At 38.4% G+C, this 22,321-nt stretch overlaps 1 protein-coding gene across 1 annotated transcript in view; it reads right to left on the reverse strand.

Annotated features, from left to right (window-relative positions):
• The window catches only part of FBXL13 (F-box and leucine rich repeat protein 13), a 2,081,262-nt gene that overhangs the window by 1,952,678 nt on the left and 106,263 nt on the right, over window positions 1-22,321 (reverse strand). Inside the window, exon 2 of the mRNA XM_044088512.1 lies at window positions 378-481. Within this exon, the coding sequence (XP_043944447.1) occupies window positions 378-481 (104 nt within the window). The remainder of the gene's footprint in view (window positions 1-377; window positions 482-22,321) is intronic.

Below are 22,321 nucleotides of genomic sequence, written 5' to 3' on the forward strand. Positions count from 1 at the left end.
CTGATCATAACCCTATATTGTGTGTCTTCAACATGGGTGCCACTCATCCATGTCTTGAGCACAAAATAAGTAGGTTATAATCAGAGGCCAGATCATAATCTATGTTTTTAACTACCCATTTCAATGGATGCTTATGTACGCTCCTCAGGAAGCTGAATTCATTAAAATATATAAATCACTGATACTTTGTGATATAAACCTCTACAGTCCATTACTTTAGCTTCCATGACCAATTAAGAACAACAGCAGAAGGTTGTGTACAGTAAAGAAGTAATCTTGAACAGCAACAACAGATGGCACCAAATCTAAAAGGTATTCTGTTAAATAGCATTCCATTTCTGATTTCACTGTTTAAGCAAAAACTTTACGTTATTTACCATTCTAAGCTATATATTCCTTTTATTCTTAACTCCGTGATCTTCTCTTCCAAGAATCTCAGTGGATCTTCAGGACATAAGATCAACAACCCAGAAAGCAAGGCCTATCAAAATAAAATGTAAAACTGCAGTAAACATATGAGTAGTCAGCAGACATTCCAATCAAATCAGAACATACCTCAGAAATTACAGCTTCAGATAGACAGTTAAGCCTTAATGCATCTGCTAACTAGCATCGCTGATCTTTCTCCATTCTGAATAAAAGAAACAAAAGTAGTGAAATTGAAATGTTCTTATGAAAATTAAAATGTAACACATTTTGCCTTAAGCCAATTTGAAAGTTTGACAACAGAAGTGAATTCAATAATATGAAAATTGATTGCTGCTTTATCTAGTTTTAATGCAAAATCCAAATAAAAAAGGTAAGTGCATTTTCTGAGTTACAATGCACATTATTTCAGTGCATAAACTTTATGTTGTGCCACTGATTTATTTGAAGTTTATTAATTGGGGCAGCAGACTAAAAACCCATTTCAGCCACTGTCTGGGCCAAAAGAATTTAAAAGCTTAAGTTCTACATAACTAGTTAATAAATATGCAGTGGCAAAATTCATTGCAACCTACAATAACTAGTAATATAAAAGCAAACTAAAGGATGTAGCAAACAAATATAATCTAAATCATTACCAAAGTTCTACTGTTTATAGTGTTTTGGTGCCATTAGAGTTCATTTCTAACCCTTTTAAGTCTAATCACAGTTCAAAATTTTAAAGGCTGCGAAAAGTCAGGACATGTGGAAGTAATAAGTGATATATAACATTAAATGCCACAAAAACAAAAACTTGTCAAAAAGGAAATAACCACTCTGTATTACATAGTAAAGGTTTAGTACAGTTTTTGAGATACTGTGAAAAGTGATAAAAAAAGCATTTTGAAGCAGTACACTGTGTTGGTTTTAAGTGCAGCTTACAAATCAAGCATTAAAATGTCAGTAATGCAGCTTTAGAGAAGCAAAATTACAAACTCATGTAAAATAAAAAAATATATATTAGGAAATTTGCTTAGACACAAAAAAAATGAAATAGTTTTCTAAAGGAAAGGGCATGACATACCATCTTTCAAAACAGATGAAAGAAATGCAAGCTGAGAAGTCTAAAAGCACTCTGAGATTGTATATAGTTGCCTGTAGTGGAGAACGCTGGATATTTGGTAAGTACAAGTCCAGAATGGCAGTGAAGTGGTTAAGTGAGCAGATAGGCTGTCTGTTCCTTTGGAACCATCTTGTTTTTTTTTTTTTTATTATTTTCACCTGTGCAGTCCAGACAGGGATTATTGTTCTTTATTTAGAGAGACAGATCGATGGATAGCTATGCAGCAAGACATACAGGCAAACACAAAGAGATGGATTTCCATGGTGTGGCTTTTTATTTATATAGACAGGTAAACAGAGAGAAAGAGCTAGACAGCTGTCTTGAGAAATGAACAGATAGATGTCTTTATCTAGCTAGCCATCCTAAGAAATTAATTCCATTACCAAGACAGGCTGCTGCCTTCAACTCCATCTTGCATCTAACATTTTTGAAAGATTCGGTGGGGGAAGTTGAGGGAAGGTGCCAGCATCTCTCTTAGAAATGGAATTACAAAAAAAAAGTCAGACAAGAGACAGTTCATGTCAAATCAAGTGCTGCTGGGGTCCACTCCTCCAATCTTCCGAAGCAGTTAGAATGACCTTGTGAGCTATGAAACTATCCAGAAGGTTTAACTTCCTAACAACTACAAAGATAATCTGACATAGTTCAGTGTTTCCCATTATTGCATAATATTACTCCTGTAGTGACCACCTCAGCAAACAACAGAAATTGTTGTGTGTCATGGAAGACAAACTTAGCTAAGCATAAAACCCACTGGGAAGTTCTATGAATATATGCCAGAAATGTCATATTTTTATTTTTTATAAACAAAGCAGTACACTTTTGGGAGAAAAAAACTTCAGCTAATGGTATGCAGTTCAGGCACAAAACAATGGGTTGTTTAATGTCTTAACATGTTTAAAAAAAAAAAAAAACTAAAACAGTAATGAAACAGATTTATTTCAAAATGCATGATGTATCAGCTTTGTCAGGACAAAAAAAAGAAAAAAAAACAAGACAATTGCAAGAGTGCTTGCTCTGTTAAGAATCTAACAATATCATGATGAAGCTGTACTGCATATACTCAAACCTGATATGCATTGTTAAGGTCATCATACAGTTTTCCATCAGAAATCAGGCTAATTATTGAATACAATGCCCCTTTGGGATGTACCTTACTAAATATAACAAACAATAGAAAGAGCCCAAAAGTAACGAACTACGATCACAGGCTTAAAAACCTTAAGCTACAAGAAAAGACATGAAATGCTACCCCTTTATTCGATATCTTACAGACTCCTGAGGGGCGATCTGTGCCTTGCTTTCTAAGCCATTAGGGATCCATTAATCCAGGATCTTTTGTAACTCCACAAATTGAATAGTTCCACAAATACCAGAACAAGGGATCTAAATCTTCACCATCAGATAAACAGAACAAGATGGAGAGATAGGTTCATTACACAGTACCACCCCACCTCTGGAATAGACCCTTACTTCAAATTAAGCAGTGTGATATATTATCTTCATGGGAACTGGACATTGGGTTAATATTTACAAATTACCCCCCCCCCCTCCTCAGCTTTACTGGTCTGGCCCTCCTCAAGAGAGGAGGTTCAGTCTGACTGTCAGTATTGACAAGATGTAAATGGTTGCATGACTCATTTGCCTTGCTTTTCTTATGATCCTATGACATCTGATCCAAACAAATACAGACGTAATACTGAAGCATTATCTTGTGCATTCTAACACTGGGTACCAAGAGTATGTTTTCTGAAAAAAGGCCCAAGAGTTCCAGAACTGTCCCCAGTGAGATTTTTTTTTAAGTTCTAGCTAAGGCCCGCTGTAAAAATTCAATATAAAATAACCAGCAAAGTAGGAAAGTCTTGTAAAATAAGAATGTTCCTTTTGCAGTCCCAAACTATCTATTTGAGTCATGCACAATTTTTTTTTTTCTGATCAAATGTGTTATTACATTTTCTATGAAAAAAAAAAAAAGATAACAATGTCTCCTTCTTTTAAATCAATGAAACCTAGGTTGGGGAAATGAGAAATTAAACATTGTACATAACTGTTAAACTCTTGTAATAATATTGTACCCATTTGGGACTGCTCCTTGTCTCAAAAGTGTAGATTAACAAAGTTTATTTAAAAAAAAACTGAATATTTCCTCTTCTATCTAGCTTTGCAATGCCTGCATAGGAATACTCGGTCTCCAAGCTCTCACATGTTTTTGCATCATTATGAAAGACACTCTCCTATGCATTTTGCTGCCTCATCATGTTTCTTTTCATTAGACATCTTCAAGGCATATTTCAGGTCTTAAAGTTTCTCTGCAGGAGATCAGTTCAGTCAGTACCTTCTCCATAACGGCATCCCTTGCTTTGTCAGATTGTAACTCAAACAGTTCAAAAAACAGATAGATCCATAGCACTGCCCAAAGCACAGCATACCTCTATTTATTTATTTAATGGCAATCAACGTGGTTATAGAGAGCCCTATAGCAGCAAGAAGAAATATATCAATGTCATAATTTCATCACTATTGGTGATTGCACATTACAGATGATTGCCAAAAGTGGTTGTCTGTTTGGAAGAAGGAGTCTGTGTAGGAAAGCAAAGGACAGTTAGAGTGATCACTGTAAAATGATCATTGCTACAGCTTGGGGAATTGTGGATAGTGATTTTCTGTCTGATAGCAACTAGTTAAAATACATAATTGTGATTGTTTTTCTTTCATTCTCATTACCACCTAATATCAGAGGGTTGCACAGGAAAGTGGTTACCCATTTGTGGAAGGTAGGATATGTGTAAAACATAGGGCATGAGTGAAAACACAGGGCGTTGTTTTAATCTAGTTAGCCTAAGGACAGTGTGCATGTATCTATACACCACAAGAAGAAAACTCATTACTGACACTACTATGCCTTTAAATTTCACAATCACACATCAGAAATCTGCAAGGAAAGTAACTACCTCATTTTAGGAGGCAGGCTATGTATGAAACAAAGATTTATTCCATGAGTCATGCAAAAACAAAACTGATATGAAATGTTTTAAGGACAGGAGCACATATACATGTCCAAGAATAGCAGGCTGAAATAATTTGCCTTAATTTCCTTCACTATCCTTACATCAAATATTAGCGGTATACACAGAAAGTGGATGTCTTTTAGGGGTAGGGATGAGGAAACGATGCATGTTAAAGCACATGATCATTACACAATCACAGCTGAATAAAAATTATATGGCTTGTTGGAGGAAGGAGTGCATTTATCTAACAGCAGCAAACTGAAATATGTTACTATGCTTGCTTTGGATTTCATTTTCTTTTCAACAAGATATCAAAAGTATACAGAAAGTAGGTGCCACTTTTTGAGGGTAGGTGAAGCCTGAAAGAAAACAATAGCTGCAGGATCCCTTCTGACTGATTACTGATGAGGTTTGTTGGTGGGACAATGTCAGTCAAAATGCAACATGGCCATTACATAATGCCTTTATATCAAAGGTGGTGTGCTCTCGCAGAAGGGATACTTTCCAATAGGGCTGTATGCATGTGTTTTGTACATAGGCATCTTGCTAATGGCCTTCACTTTTTTCTTTTTTATAAACTGCCATCTAATCACTTATACAATGCTAACATATCCTGCATCCCAGAGGTTTTAGTTGTCTTAGTCTGCACTGTACAATGTTTGAGAGGTATGTGACCATTGCTTGCAAGGCTGGATAAACTAATACAAAGAATCTATTTGCAAAGTCCTCATTATACTAAAAACAAAAAAAATAATTTATTTCACCAACCAAGATGATATTTACTTTACTTTGTAAGTTCTGTGTTCTTACAAAGGCAGTCTATGCCATGTAAATTAAGATGGATATTGAGTGAAGTCCTAAGGGATAGGATAGCATTCTTGAGTGTGTTTTGTATCCAAATATCTTATTAGATTTCATTGATTTTTATATTGTAAAATGGCTTTGGGAAACTGACATATGGCCTCTTACTTAGAGCTAGTATATTTAATACTACAGAGATCTTTTGTTATTAATCTGGTGATATTTTTGATTTCTACCTGATGGCTAACTTCAACACAAAAGGCTGACTTCTGCAGAAATGGCTGAGTAAAATCAATGCCCAGAATATTTGCACTAATATCTGATTGTGTCAGAAGTACAAATGCTATATATTTCATCAGAAACTAATACATTTCTTTTTTTTCAGTTTTACCATGTTGTGGAGACAATGCCATAGTTTCAAGTGGCTAATACGGTGTTGTCAAATTTAGAAGCATGCTGCACTGGAAGCTCTGATTACTCTCTTGTTGTGTGTTTTAGTAGCTATGATTATTTGAAAGTTTCATAATGAGATCGCAAAAGGGGACAGAGTAACCACTATTAAAAGACAAGCCACCCCAGTGTCTTTCATTCACATGCCTTTACTGCCACAGTGTTAACAATTTACATTATACTGAGTTTCTCTCCCTGGTGTTGTACTGAAACTTCTGTGCAGTATGCAAAGTACAATAATGGCCTAAAATGCTTTTTGCCATTACAGCAGAAGCAAAAATATTTTACCAGAATTTGTTTTCTATGTGCAACATACCATTGTTAACAAGGTAAATGCTTAAACTACTGTGAAGAAGTCAAACTGAACATAGGTGCTACACTGAACCCCTTGGAGTACAACTACAGTTTTAAAGTGCTTTTCATAGCTGATCATCCTTTTGTCATCCTCTGAAAGTTTAATAACACAATCTGAAATGGAGACCAATATATGGCATTTTACATACAGGCACTGTGCCAGTATATTTAGAGATGTTCACTGACACAATCTGACATTTTGCATTATACCCGGTTTAGATTAGGAGTCCTGTAGTGGAGGCCCATGGCATACCTGCAAATGATCCCTTCATGGACATACATGGCTTCTGAATGCCTATGACTTTTCACTTTCATTTTAGTCTTTACTGGTACATTCAGGCCAATGAAGACAAAATCATTAACTACAGACATGCTACGTTTCATCTTTTTTCTGAGAGTGACAGTACAACACACGTGGACAGTTTGACCATATTTTGACCTTTAATGGAGCATTAGCATATATCCCATGAGCCTCCACTGCTGGAGGTTTAATGTATTATGCAGTGGGTCCCTATTATAACAATGTAAAGGCAATCTGTTGAACAGTTAAAGAGCTGAATATTCCAGACCTCAAAATCGGATTTGTGGGGGGCTGTGCCCCCACACATCCCCCTGTTAATTATATATACCAACTCTGAGACCACACTACAGTGAGGAACGCACAAATTTTCCGATCTTCACTGTACTGCGATCTCACAAAACTGATCCTGAGGTCCAGAATATTCAACTTTTCAGACGTTCGACAGATTGCCTTTTCGTTCATCTAATAGGGACTCTTACGCAGTTACATCTCTAAATTTGCTGGGTCTTTCCTATAATTTTAACTAAGAATAATATTCTTTTCTATGAAAAAAATTATATTTTCTGACTATTTTATATGTCATAGCATATGTATATTTTACATGGTCTAACAGGCATATACGTACTTGAGATTCTGTTCTCTACTTTCTGTAAAAAATGGTATTTTCAAGAAGTCTTGCACTGAAAAATTCATTAGAATATATTGATGGAGTAGATCAAAATTGTTATTTGAAGTTAGCATGGAATTCAAGCCAGAACTGCCTTTATAAATTGAGAATGCACACATTTTACCAAACAGCAGGCTGAAAGCAAATGTGCAGCTGTCAATTCTCTTCAGAGTAAAATAAAGCTATCAAACAATTGTAAAACACTAGTGTGATATCAAACTTAAAGGAGTATCTGTTTCTGTATAAGAATGTTCTATTCATTTTTTGTATATGTTGAGGCATAAAAAATTACTGAAATTATTTTTCTCTTTGTAATTCAAGATTATATAGATAACTATGCCAGCAATGATCCCTGAAAATTGCATGAATAAATGTTGCACCATTTTTATGAAACATTATTGACAACAAATAACAATAACGGGCATAACATATGTCATATCTGTAGTAATCATGAAAATTAGATAAACATAATCCCTGACCTTTATAAATGTCGAAACATTTTAGAGATACAAGGCTTTTAAATACAAAGAGAAAAAATAGTAAAAATTGTGAATATTCTGGGTTAGACAGTCTGAAAATGCACAGCAGTAAAGGAATGAAATGGAACGGTGATAATAGCAATCTTTCACCTCCAAAAATTTAGGTGCTAAATTAAAAAAAAAAATCTCTGGCTCTCAAATGACATGCTGTCCTAACCACTGAAGTGTTTGAAGAGATGGACAAAATGAAATGAAGAGCTACATAACTAAGACAATAAAGAAATAACAGGGTCTCCTGCTGTACGCATGGCACATTAACCCATTGCTGACCTGCTTGTTGCTACTTGCTCAGAATGGCAAGTGCCTCACTTCCCTCTAGCTTGATCCTGTAAACCCAATATCCAGCCACCCAAAACCCTATCTCTAACATTAAAACTTTCTCTTATTCCCTAACTTCAAACCTTACTCCCAAAATCTAACCCCTAAAATCCCAATTTTTCCTTAAACCGAATCACACACACTGCTACCAAAACCTAAATCCTTGATCATACCTAAACTTAAAACTCCCTTTCACTCCCTAGACTTAGGCCCAAACACTTCTCCTTAACTCTGAACCTAAAACTCCCTGTTGCTCCCTAACTCTAATTCTATATCCCTTAGTTGTCCCTAAACCTAACCACTCAGCACTCACTCTCTCATCACAACTGTCACACTTACCTTGTTCAATCTTAGCCACATGTTCAAACAGCAGCTCTACTGCTTCTCGACAGCTGATGCATCTTTCTCAAACACATGCTACTGGCAGTCCATGTAACTGCCTGATGCATGAGTATCCAGCTACAAGAATGTGGTCTTGGAGCAGCTGGGATTTAAGCAGTTAAAGTAGACCCAGAACAGTACCAAAGTGCAAAGGAAGACAGATGTTAGAGTACAAAACAATTATACCAAATGTGATGATAGGAGGTACTGCCAGCCATGCCAGGAGAAGTAGGGGAGTGGATGTGTAACATATGCCAGCACAGCTAGCTGGAATTTGGTAAGGAATTATATGTCATTTGCATATCAAACTAATTTGTACAGATACTTGTGTTTAAAAATGCATTTGTAAAGTTGCTTGTGTTAAAATATATCAACAATTTTCCCTGCTGGACAGAAAAGAAATGTACATGCGTTATTGTAACTGTTTAAATGTATACATTGTAACAGCATATACTGGAAGAGAAAGGGTAATCCACCTGACTTTGAAAAAAATATTCTTGAAATTAAATTACTTTATGGGTTAAGCCATAAAGATATTATCTCACAGTTCTGCTTGCAGCTAGAGGCAAAAATGTCTGGGAAACCAAGTATTAGGAAGCCTTCTGTATTATCTGTAATTGCTACTCTGGGAGGAGTAGAGGTTTGACATTGTTTTATGACTTCCTGGAGCTGCAGCAGATCTTAGCAAGTTCTACCTATGTGTATGGTAGCACACAGGTGCTAAAATCCTGACAGCTTCTAGTGATGGGAGATAGTGTGGGAAACAGAGTCAGATGACCAGATGTGTGATGTCATTCGGTAAGCCAGAAATAATATTGCGATATTAGTAGGAGATTGCTCTCAAGTATTCTGTATTCTGTCTTCAATCTGACAACAAGGACCACTCACCCACATTATCTTGCCTTGCTCTATTCAGTATGTAGGAACAGTAATTCTTTAGATTAGTCAGGAAAATATAGTGAGAAAAGTTAAGCATTGTTTTTTCTGTAACTGTGACTCTTTCCAGCTGTGTTATTTTCAATATTTCCTGTGTCTGAAACTCTGGTGTTTATGTAAATATATATTTATTATTTTCATGATCTTTTATTATTTATTATTAAATATATTTAAACCTTTTATTGTGGCTGGTCCTTTCTAGAAAATATTTAAGTTTTGAGCGTATTTGCACATATTTATTTGGTGATAACTCTGGCCACTCCTGAAAGCCTTACTGTTTGGTCAACATTATCATTTGTATTAATATTAACTTCACTCAGCATAACTTGATATACTTTTAAGAGTTTTATAGTAACTGACTGGTGTCAGTGAATCTAAATTATAGTCTGGACCGAAGGTGGCATATCTAGTAAATCTGTGCCAACATTTCCCAGGTGTATGTGTGCGAAAATTAAATCTCAAAGAGTGAGTGTGTCAGTTGCTTGGAACAAGGACATGAAGCACTGCTTTCACAAACAGAATGCTGGAGATCTTGGTTTGGACACTCAGCTGAGGACCTAACCCTACAGCTTTGCCAGTGGGGAGTCTTATTAGTGACCTGGAGGGAGACAGATACAGACACCCAGACCCTGGGCTGAGTGTGTGCCCTCCATGCTCTTAAGGAAAATTGTGCTCAATGTGCTTGATGCAGAGAGGTCTGCATCTGGAAATGAGTGTATCCATTTGTATTCCAAGTGAACGTCCCTCTCCAGTGTCAGTGGGGATGATTCAGGCTCTTTGATTACTAGCCCAAAGTGGAGAATGTCAAACTAAGGTATATGTGAAATTGCATGAAATTATGTCTCATTATGAGATCATAGATAATGTAAATACATTAATGTTAAATGACAAAAATCCTCACAGATATATACTAGGTATGTGGTCTAAAAGTCCATTGAGAAACCAATCCATTTAAGCCTGAGAATTACTGGTTTGAGTCAGGTTACATACCCCAGAGGTGAATTTATGATTGTTTTACTCAACTGGATTGGCAGCTCTAAGTGCTTAAAAATGTGTTGCACTGCTTGACATTTAGGAGAAATGTATTCCATAAGGGGATTCTTACTATGCAAGCATGATTTATTTGTCACTGAAGGTTAAGGTTTCTAGGGCAGGTGTTGTCTGTGTTGTTTTGTTTAGGTGTAGAAGCCAGGGTGGGGCTTTTAATGGCTATAAATGCCAGACTCAGATAACCATGAAGGAGATTAAACCAAAAGTTTTCTTTGCCAGAAATCTGTGAGGCCTTTCAGGTTGAATGAGATATTTAGAGAGGTACAATGCCAAAGGAATATTGTATCCTTTGATGGGATATATGAGGGAAGTATAGAAACAGAGATGACTTCCTTACCCCTAAAAATATGCTTTTGGAAATTAACTGTGCCGGGTGGAAGGATTTTCCAATTGAGTGACACACAATGATCAAAAGATAGTTTGTTGTTAATGAGGATACCCAAATGCTTGATGACACAGTCAATTTTAAGGAAGGTGTCTTTGATATAGTATGAAGCACGGAATTCCTGCTTGCTGAATAACACCACATTAAATTTTTTGCCATTAAACTTAAACCTATGATCACTGCACTGGGTGTTAGTTTGACTGAGCCCTTGTTGACCAATATGCATGTCTTTAGGGGAGGATATTATGGCATACTGTTTGCTGTTAAAGGCAAACCTGTTAAGCCATAGCCCATCAAAATCTATCTTAACATCAGAAAAGCAAAGTAAATATTGGATGGTAGGGGTCCACAAGACAGAACTTTGGGAAACACCACCAGTGACCCACTTTTGTGTAGAAGTATTCTCAACCATTTCTGCAAGCCCTGACAGAGAGCCCACTGGATATTCAACAAATGATGAGGATTAATTTTAAATTATGCACGTTTTGTGGATAATACCTGCATGGGGAACTGTATCAAAGGCCTTAGCTAGGCCCAGAAAAAATAAGTGCTGACAGTGTAGCCCATGGTCCATATGCATTGCTTCAATGACACTATCGACGAAAGTGATTTGAATCTTTTTGGGAGCAAGAGAATAAAGGTTCCCTATATTACTCATGATAGTTGTTATGAAATGTTCCAACCCCTACAAATGACATAGGTGAGACTTACTGGTCTGCAATTTCCTGGACCTGTAGTAGGTAGCCCATGCATAATGGAACCATTATGGCAGTTTGCCAACCATTAGGTATATTACAGGAAGAGAAAAAAGAAGTTATATACTCACCATAACGTTCCATGTTTGTAGTCCATCTCGCCCTTCATTCTTACATATGGATTCGGAGCCGATCATCGGCTCCAACTTAGCCGATTACAAAGCTTGAAGTCTCTCTGTTGGCTCATGGCAAGGTAGGTATCCCATAGTGCACTAATAAGAATCCCCAGATCTTGTTTGCTGCTGTCTAAAAAAGTGATAGAAAGTATTTCCACAAGGAACAACAAAGATGAAAGGTCCCCACCCTACAGAAGATAAATACTATCTTGTCTCCAGATCCTCCAAGGATACATGGACGGGGTAGGTGGGTGGGTTCATAAAAATGAAGGGCGAGATGGACTACAAACATGGAACATTATGGTAAGTACATAACTTCTTTATGTTCTGTAGTCCTATCTCGCCTTCATTCTTACATATGGGACAGTGTCCCTAGCACCTTTTTCTCGGATGGCTCACGGGAATATACTCCTAAGAACCATGGAACCAAAGGAGGCTCTACCCCTAGAGGCCAAATCCAATTTGTAATGAGTAATAAAAGTATGAGGGGTAGCCCAAATTGCTGCTGCACATATACTGTCAATTGGAACTCTGGCATGAAAAGCAGCAGATGTGGATAAAGATCTGGCAGAATTAGCTTTAATTTTATACAGGAGTTCCTTGCCATTGTAAGAGTAAATAAATGAAATACAATTTGATAATGTAATCTTAGACACTAGCATACCTTTTCTTGTCTCAGAAAAAGATACAAACAATTGGTCTGATCTTCTAAGCTCCTTGCTTCTATGTAGATAGAACCTTAACTGTCTGTGAACCTCAAGCTGATTAAACTTATATTCTGCACTGTTTGAATGATTAGGAAGAAAAAGACTGGCAGTTCAATAGTTTGATTCAAATTAGATTGAGAGCAAACATTGGGGATGAAGGATGGATTTGTATGAAGGGAAACTATATCTCTATGAAAGATCAAGTAAGGAGGTTTGACTGACAGTGCTTGTAACTCTGACACTCTTCTGGCGGATGTAACAGCTACTAGAAAAATGGTCTTCCATGAAAGGAACTTCAATTCACAAGTATGTGCGGGTTCAAAAGGTGGGGAAGTAAATTTGGACAGAATGAAATTTAGATCTCAAGGAGATATAGGTTCTTGAAAGGGAGGTCTCAGCAAAGTAGTGCCTTTTAGGAAAGATTTACACAATCTGTGAGCCATAAGATTAGGTTCATGTTGTCCCAAATGAAAACTGGAGATCGCTGCCAATTGACCTTTGATTATAGCAGCAGCTGATCCTTGATGAAAAAGTTCAGTTAGGAATTCTAACACGAAAGGAATGGAGGCTGTGTAAGTATCTATGTTTCTATCTTTTGCCCAGATAGAAAATCTTTTCCATTTGCTACTGTATAATTTTCTTGTGGAAGGTTTGTGGGAAGACGTGAGGATATGAGTAACTGCAGGTGAGAAATCATGAAGCCTGACTAGGGATGGAAGTGGAGCAGCCATGCTGTCAAGTTGAGGGTGTGGAGGCAGGGGTGGAAGGTGCCTGACATGTGTGTCAGAAGGTCTGGTACTGGGTCCAGAGTCCATAAATCATCCAGAAGTGAGGCCTGAGAAAGGGGAACCAAATCTGATGAGGCCAGTAAGGAGTGATAAGAATCATTTTGCTTCCACAAGGTCTTTGCTTTCTGGATCACTTTCGATATCAGCAGAAAGGGAGGGAATGCATAAAGAAGTCCCAAGGGCCAATTGTGAACAAGTGTTTCTTTCGGTGTCTGCCCCGGGGGGGGATAAGGGAGAAGTAGCTGCTGCATTTGGCATTGATTGGACTGGCAAACAGATCACAGCAAGGCTGTCCCCATTTGCAAAATATCTGTTCCGCGACTTTCTGATTCAGAGACCACTCGTGAGGCATCAAGATTGCCCTGCTGAGCTTGTCAGCTATCACACTGGTTGTTCCCGGGATATGTGTTGCAGCTAGAAAGCGCTGGGAAGAAATCACCCACTGCCAAACACGAAGGGCCTCTCGACATAGGGAGTAGGATATGGTTCCTCCTTGTTTGTTCATACACCATACCACTGACATATTATCTGATTGGACTGCTATCGTCCCTATAGGAAGAAAGTCGTGAAGTGCTTGCAATGCTAGTAGCACTGCTCTCATCTCTAGGACATTGACATGCAAGTGAGCCTCATCATCTTGCCATGTGCCTTGGACAGTCCTGCCTAGATAATCCCCCCCCCCCTATCTGAGAGGCATTCGTGTTCACAGTAGCAACGGGTTGGCGAGGAATGAAAGATGTTCCTATCGTTAGCCGATCGGGCTGAATCCATCAACGAAGGTCCTTTTTGCAAGATTCCGTTATCAGAATAGGATGAGACAGGGGTAGTTTTGGAAGAGACCACTGGGAAAAGAGTAGCACTGAAGGATTCTCATATGTAGTCTGGCTAGTGGAACTAGAGTTATAGTAGAGGCCATGGTTCCTAAAAGTTTCAACACTGTCTTGGCTTTGACTCTTTGTTGAGGAAGTAGACTGTATATCTGTTGTCTCAGATTTTGTATTCTGTCTGCAGGAAGATGAGCCATCATGGCGACTGTGTCTATTTCTGAGCCTATAAAAGTCACATATTGAGAGGGTGACAAGGCAGACTTTTCCCAGTTTATCGTAATTCCTAGCTGAGTACAGAGCCGGATGGTTGAATCCCTGGCTTGTAGAAGTAGGTGCCTGGTGGTGGTGGTCAGGAGCCAATCGTCCAGGTACGGAAACACTTGGAATCCAAGACGTCTCAAGTGAGCTGTCACTACCACCATGAATTTGGTGAACATCCTGGGGGCTATGGTGAGACCAAAGGGCAGAGCACAAAACTGGTAAAGACTGGCTCCAAGCCAGAAGCGTAAATGACTCCTTGATGCTCTGTCCATTTTTATGTGGTAGTACGCATCTTGGAGGTCTATGGAGCACATCCAATTGTCTTTCCCTACCAGGAGTATAGACTGCGGTGTTACCATTCGGAACTTGGACTTCTTCAGTGATTCATTAAATTTGTTGAGGTCCAAAATGGGCTTCCAGTCCCCTGTTTATTTTGACACTAAAAAGAATCTGGAGTAAGTTCCGAACCCTATCTGGTCTGCAGGAACAGTATGGATGACTCTCTTTTGAAGCAACTTTTGAACTTCTATGGTTGCTTGATCCCTGTGATAGGGTGGAACATTTGGGATTTTCTTGGTGGTATGGGGTGGGAAAGAGAAGGGTATGGAGTATCATCTGGTAATTATTCTTTGTACCCACTTGGCTTGGGTGATGTCATGCCAGGCTTCTGAATACAAAGATAAGTGACCCCCGACTGGCTCCAGAGAAGCGCAGTCAAGCCCCACTTCAGAAGTGCTGATAGGGATGTCCACGAAAAGAATCACAGCCACCCAAGTTTTGTGGACCCTCCCCTGCCTCTAGGGTGATGTCTACCATTACATCCTCCTCCTTTGCCTCTGAAGGCGGAATCACCCTGTGCATCCGGGAAAAATCTCTGAGATTTCTTGAACCACATTTTCCCGCCTCTCTGACCATTACGGTATGGTTTAGAAGGGACGGAAAAACGTACTCCCACAGCAGAGAGAGTTTTCCCTTCCTGCTCGCACCTGGTGAGTGTATCTTTTACCTTTGGTCCAAACAGAGAGGAACTGTGAAAGGGGGCATTGGTAAAAGTAGATTTGAAGGGCTTCGCAAAGTTACATAAACACATCCAGGGGTGCCTCCTAAGGGAAACTCCTAAACCCGCTGCCCTACTTGCTCCACCTGCTGCATAGGATATCAGCCTCATGGAGGAGTTAACAATGGAGTTTAAGGTGGACAACTGAGCAGTAACATTCTCAGGGATTCCTTCACCTAATGTACCTTGCAGAGCATCTCCTAGCTCCTTTAGGAGATCTCTTTGAAGCCTAGTAAAATGGGTGAGGTAATTCAGTGATCTGAGTGTAAATGCCACTGAAGAGATCATATGCTTCCCATATCTATCCATCATTGGAGACTCCTTGTTTGGTGGATGGACAGATGAAGTCTCCGCTAGTTCCTTCTTTGTGGCTGCTGCCACCACCATGGCATCTACAGGCACACCTTTAGTTAGAAAGTCTTTCTCTTTGGGGGCTGAAAGAAATTTGTTGGGCCTTCTGGGGACTGGTTCCACAGCATCAGGAGTTTCCCACACCTTTCAACTAACTAGTTCCAAGAGCTCATTGAAAGGCTGAAGGTTGAGACCCGAAAGTCAGGTACACTGACTCCTCATCAGAAGGGGTGACAGTGGACCAGCTGCCTCTCTGTTTCAGGATCTCTATGATATCTACAAAGAAGCTATTAGAGGATGACCTAGGGGACCCTTCTGACTCCTCAAGGTCAGTGTCAGAGATGATGGACGCATCAGGGGAGTCTACATGCTTCCTCTTGCAAGTTCTCTTCCGAGGGGGATCCTCAGAAGGTATTCTGGGGAGGTCTCGGAAGACTGGGGGCCACCCAAAGGGGGCTCCTGAGGCTGCGGGTCTCTGCTGCCAAGAGAGAGAGAGAGAGAGAGAGAGAGATGGTGCTGAGACAGAGGTCAGAACATGAGGGGGAAGAGCATCAGTACACTTGTGTGGAGCTGAAGACCTAGACAGCACTCAGCGCCGAAGGTGTCAGAGCAGAACTCGGCTCCAAGACAGACACGAGAGGTGCTGGAACTGAGGGATCCACAACAAGTGGCACCGATAGCTCTGGCTCTGAAGGACCAACATGGCTCGGAGGAGGAATGGCAAAAGGGAGTATGGCCTTAGACGGCTCCGGACCCGACTGGATCGGAGCCGGCAACAAATTAGCTAGTGCTGATGACGTCAAGAGTCTAAGCACTACTCTCTCTACATCCTCTTCAGAAAGACTCTTGGAGGATCTGGAAGATAAGGTAGATGACCTAGATCTCTGCAAAATTGGAGATCTGAGAGATGGGGAGACTGGCAATAACTCTCTAGACCGGCTCTGAGGTAAATGTTCAGTAGTCAGCTCCAAAAAACTTGGGGCCGACACTGGAGTGTCGATATTGATAACCTGAACCAGCTCAGAGGACAGTGGAGCCAAAGAGGTAGAAGGTTTGTCCAATTTTGAGATTTTCTGAGGAGGTACAGATAAAATAGTTGGTGTGGGAGAATGTCTCTTGGACCACTTGACCTCTTTTTTTGAAGAAGGAGATCTGGAATGTGAGTTTGAAGAGCTGGCTAAATCCTCCTCAAAGGAAGGGTTAAGGAGACCTTTTGGGATCAGTTTGTTCTTCCTTTCCTGGAGAACTCGAGAACTGAAAGAGTGACAAAAAGAACATGTTTCCTGAAGATGCATGGCACTGAGACAGTAAACACAATTACTATGTACGTCAGTTACTGACATTTTTTGAGAGCATTTGAGACACTTTTTAAAACCCGAAGGTTAATGATCCTTAGACATGTTTACTCACACAGAAACACAAGGGAAAGGAAGAAAGAGAGGACAAGGTCCTCTAACTTAAACGGGCCTAGCCCTGCAAGAATACTACACACGTCAGTTACTGACATTTTTTGAGAGCATTTGAGACACTTTTTAAAACCCAAAGGTTAATGATCCTTAGACATGTTTACTCACACAGAAACACAAGGGAAAGGAAGAAAGAGAGGACAAGGTCCTCTAACTTAAATGGGCCTAGCCCTGCAAGAATACTACACACAAGGATAAACAACAGAGGACTAGGTCCTCCAATTTAAACGGGCCTAGCCCTGTCAAGAACAACACACAAAGAAAAGCAAAAACAGAGGACTAGGTCCTCTAACTTAAATGAGCCTAGCCCTGCTGAGAAAACAAAACCAGAAAAGGTTAATAGAGGACTAGGTCCTCTAACTTAAATGGACCTAGCCGTAAACAGAGGAGAAGCTAAGTCAAGAAAAAAGCTACCAAAAAATTGCAAAAATTCAACAACATGCTAATTACTAGCTAATAGGAATTAGTAAAGACACTGCACACAGCTATCAATTATAGTACTATTCTAGTGAAAAATACAATATTAGAATAGGTCCTAACCATGACATGGACCTGCGCTAAGAACAGTAAATATAGAAAAACCTAGCACACAAGAAATGGATACCACTCAGGGAACAAAACGAGCCTGCAGAAGCAACGGCCAACAAGTTCTCAATAACAACTTCACAAATTGAAAAAACACACTACTATTCCTATCTATAATAACTACAGCTAAGCTATATAAACTAAGCTAATATTATTATGAAAAAAATATTACTATGGACAATAATAAAGAAGAAAAATCCAACTTAGCCACGGCCAAGAAAGACAGCCCTTCTGAACTCATAGATGCGGCAAACGAGATCTGGGGATTCTTACTAGTGCACTGTGGGATACCTACCTTGCCACGAGCCAACTGAAAGACTTCAGGCTTTATAATCAGCCAAGTTGGAGCTGAGGATCAGCTCCAAACCCATATGTAAGAATGAAGGCGAGATAGGACTACAGAACATCTAAGGTTAAACAACTTATGGAGGGATTCAGCAATGTTATATTTCGAGTTTACCAAGAGGCAGCCAGGTATATTTTCTGGGCTCAAGGAAGTAGTATTTTTGGTCTTTGACAGAGATAATAGGACTTGATAGAGAGATAACATGAGAGGGTAAAGTTAGAATAATGGGGGAAGGGATAAATGCTAGGTCAGTTGAGTGATTCTAGGGCTGAATTTGTCAACAAGGATGTTGGTAATGGTCTCACAATCAGAGTAACAGGAGCCATTAAATATTAGTTCATACCAGAACTGAATATTATTTCTGACATCCTTGATATAGCAGAAGAAAGGTTTAAGGCTGTCTTTGGCAGCAGTGACAATTTATAATTTTTCATGTAGCCTTATATTTTTAATAGACTACTTGATAATTTTGCTAATCAGTATTAAAGTCCTTCTATAGCAAACAAATGAAGATATACCATAGAAGGCCACTAGTTCTCCTTTTGTTTCACAATTTATGTTCACAGGTAAACACTAGGCTATCACTATGCAGACTACTGCAAGCCTAGCCAATAACCAAATGTCAGAGTTAAACCCTGTACCTTGTATCTATGAGATTAAGACTTCAACTATTATGCCAACCCTTCCTACCATAACGGTATATTTCCGAAATTTCCACTGTAGTTCTGGCAGAAAAGGAACAAATGCCTCAAAGCAGCTGTTTAGATAGGACTTCCAACATGGCTGCACATTGAGTAACAGCTTAATTCTAGCTCTCCCAGTGTGAACAAAAAAACTCAGCAGAGAAGACCTATAGACTTGTCTTTATATGTAATTTTCAGTAACTGGCTAGTAAGTGTACTGCCTGGATGCCAAGAAAAAAGAAATACAGAAGACCTGAAAAAAATAAGCTACAAAAAGTGAGGAATAAATACTGACAGGGAAAATTCTCCAGCTGTTCATCAAAAAGCAATGCAACCTCCAGACAGGAATTCCAGTAACCTACAGGAAGATATAAGCCAACTGCACACATACCTGGTTAAAATAAACAAAACACTGATGGAGTATACCAACACAAACAACAAAAGGCTAGAATAATTTAAAGAAGCTTTATACAAATATTCAGATGAGGTGATAAAGTTGCAAAAATCAGAGGTCGAAATGAAGAAAAGGTTGGCTAAACATGCCACTGCTCAGGAAGAGATATTTCAAAAAATAATAGAATTAGAGGACAGAACACATAGGGAAAACCTGAGATTTTCAGCAATACCAGAGAAGCTGGAAGGAACAGACTGCATTAGTTTTATGAAAGCACAAATAAGCAACTGGACTGGTATTCCACAGCAGGACTTGTTAGTTGAAAGGACACATCATGTACATGCTCCAATCCTAGATAGGAGAAAGAAACCTAGACCTTTAATAGTAAAAATGCAATCCTACCAGCAGAAGGAGTTGATAAACTGTGGCAGAAGGATAAAGTACTAAATGTGGGAGACAGTAGAGTGTTGTGGATGATTACTCATTGTACACCAGGCAGAAGAGAAGCAATTTTTTCCACTATTCAGGGAATGTTGAGACATAGGTGTGAGATTCAAACTTCTATACCCAGTTATCTTCAAAGTATTGTTCCCTGGAGGAAGAAAATCATTTTTTGATGAAGTACATCCTAAAGAGGAAATACAAAAGTTTGTCTAACAAAAAGTAAGCTGTGAAACAGAAAAAGATTCTACTTCTTGTTTTTTTGGTAATAAAGACCACAGAGAGACCTGTGAAACATATTCCAATGTTTCAATAGAAAATGTTGGAGGGAAGGAAGGGATCACAAAAATGACTAGAAGAATCGAGAGTATGTTAGAAATGAAACAGAGATAGGATTTGGAAGATGGGGAGGAACAGTAATAAAACCAGGAACATAATGAGAGATTACAATGCAATAATTATATGTGTGAAATATGACAACAAGAAAATCTGGAAATATTGGACTTTTTTCGGAATTTGTTGGACTTGTGGGGGACTCTAAAGCATATGCCCTACTTCATGCCATTAATGTTCAAAAATGCTTTGGAGAAGGGAGAAAGTTAAATGTAAGTAAATAATTTTTTCTTACTAGCACTTTTTGTGATGTATGGTTTTCTTTGCATGCTATAAATTAAAGTTTTCTCTGTTATTTTTACATGTAATGGGAATTGCAAACAAGTGCTATTGTTCTTTTTTTTTTCTTTTCTTTCTCCCTCCTCTCTTTCTTCTTGTTCAGTTTTAAGAAATGTAGGCACTGCAATGAAAAAAAAGCCTGGTTAGAAGAACATGACAAAAGAAAAATGAATGCAATTTTTCTCATTCTCGCACGGGAAAATGACTGGATTAAGGAGCTTAGATGGATTTAGTAACAAGTTTTAAGAGTAAGCAAGTAAATGAAAATGAATACTGAATATTATGAAGCTTTTTATAGCAAATACATGCATGCTCAGTAGCAATTCTGCAGCTGGTCTTCATGTTTCTATGGAAACAATCTGATAAAAGAGAAACAGGCTGCTTGGTTATTGTGTCTTCATGGAGACAATCTGATATAGAGAAACTGGTTACAGTCTGTTAGAAAGTGACTGGTTGAAGAAATAAAAATGAGAAGAGAAACTGGATAGGAGATAATGTTCTCTGAAAGCATTCAGGGTTTTGCCAAGCTGGGAGAGTTATAAGTAAAAGACAAAACCAATTAGCATTTAGTAGAAGCACAGACTATACCATGCATCTTAACATGTTTAACATTTCTTTTAGGTTAACTCAGGTCTGTGAGTGTGGCTGTCAGTTTGGGACTTTTGTTCCTATTAGGAGGATAAAAGTTCAGTATTTGAAGATGTACATAGATTTGTGTTAGTAATACATTAATAGGTTTTGGGGGGTTATCAGCAGTGTGTTTGTTTTTTGTTTGAGGGCTTTCAATAAAACAAAATGTTTTGTAAGATGTGACATAGGCTCAAATGGATATGACAAGAAACAACTGTATAAAAGTTCAGTCATCAGTGTATACATATAACACAAAAGCTGGAACTAGACATTTAACAAAAAGGTGTTATAGAAAAAGGTGGGAATAATAACTTTTTAATGCAATGAGGCTTTCTGTAATGTCTTTAAATATCAACAGTCTCACAGATAAATACAAAAAAGAATGAGTAGTGAACTATATTAAAAATGTAGAGTGCATGCAAATAGCTATGTTACTGGAGACGCACTTAGAAAGAACTGAACATGTGAATTTGATAAAAGATGGTTATTTAGCTGAATACCTGGGACAAAGGAAAAGAGGAGTACTTATATTAATTGCAAAAAGAGCTCCAATAGTGATGGTGATTTGTAGTGCTAACTGGCTACTGGCAAGGGAGGAGGATTACATTGGCATGTATTTATAGTCCACCTAAAACTGCTATAATGGAGCTTAAGAAAATTATAGGACTGGAATGTGATTTTAAAAAGTGAAGATGTGTTTGGAGGACCCAGAAAGGAAAGTTTAATAAAGGAGGGTAGATTTTTGAAGAAATTCATGAAAATATTTGGCATGGAAGATGTGAATTCAGTAATAGAAGTTTGGAGTGAATTTACATATTATACCCCAAGATATAAAAACTGGGCTAGGCTAGACAGAATTTACATTTCACAGGAACATGTGCATTTAATTGAAGACTTGATATGCACCCAATAACTATTTCAGATCATGTGCCAATAATATCTAAAATACAACACAGGATAATGAAATAAAAATGAAACACTGGTGCTTTCCCACCAAGCCATTGAAAAGAGAGGAATTTCAGGAATGGGTAGTGGAGATTATTCAGGAGCTATTAGAGTGGAGAGAATTTTTTTCTGAAAATATAGCTAGGGAGTGGGATAAAATTAAGGTGGAGTTTAAAAATAGAGTGGAAACAAAAGAAAAGGAGCTATGGTTAAGAAGTAACAAGAATTATTTAGAGGGACTGACACATGTTAAAGTATTGCACAATAGGGGGAATTTCACAGAACAAGAAGAACATCAACTGTAGAATGCTAAGCAGAAAATAAGGGGTTACCTTGATAATATGCACAAGTTTAGAAAGGCTGCTGTTAAGTAAACAGTAAAGTACAAAAACTTTTAGTAGAATGAGTCGGGCAACAGAAATTAGAAAGGGCTGTCACCAAGCTTAGGGAGCCTATAAGGAGGAAGGTAACAAGAGATCCTATAGCGGTATTAGAAATATTTCAGAAATTCTATGAAAGTCTGTATAAAGCAGAGAAATATGAAAATCAAGAAAAGATACAAATGGAAATGTTTATGGA

This window comes from Protopterus annectens, chromosome 11.part0 (genome assembly GCF_019279795.1).
Source record: "Protopterus annectens isolate FY-2018-M chromosome 11.part0, PAN1.0, whole genome shotgun sequence".
Taxonomy (NCBI): Eukaryota; Metazoa; Chordata; order Ceratodontiformes; family Protopteridae; genus Protopterus; species Protopterus annectens.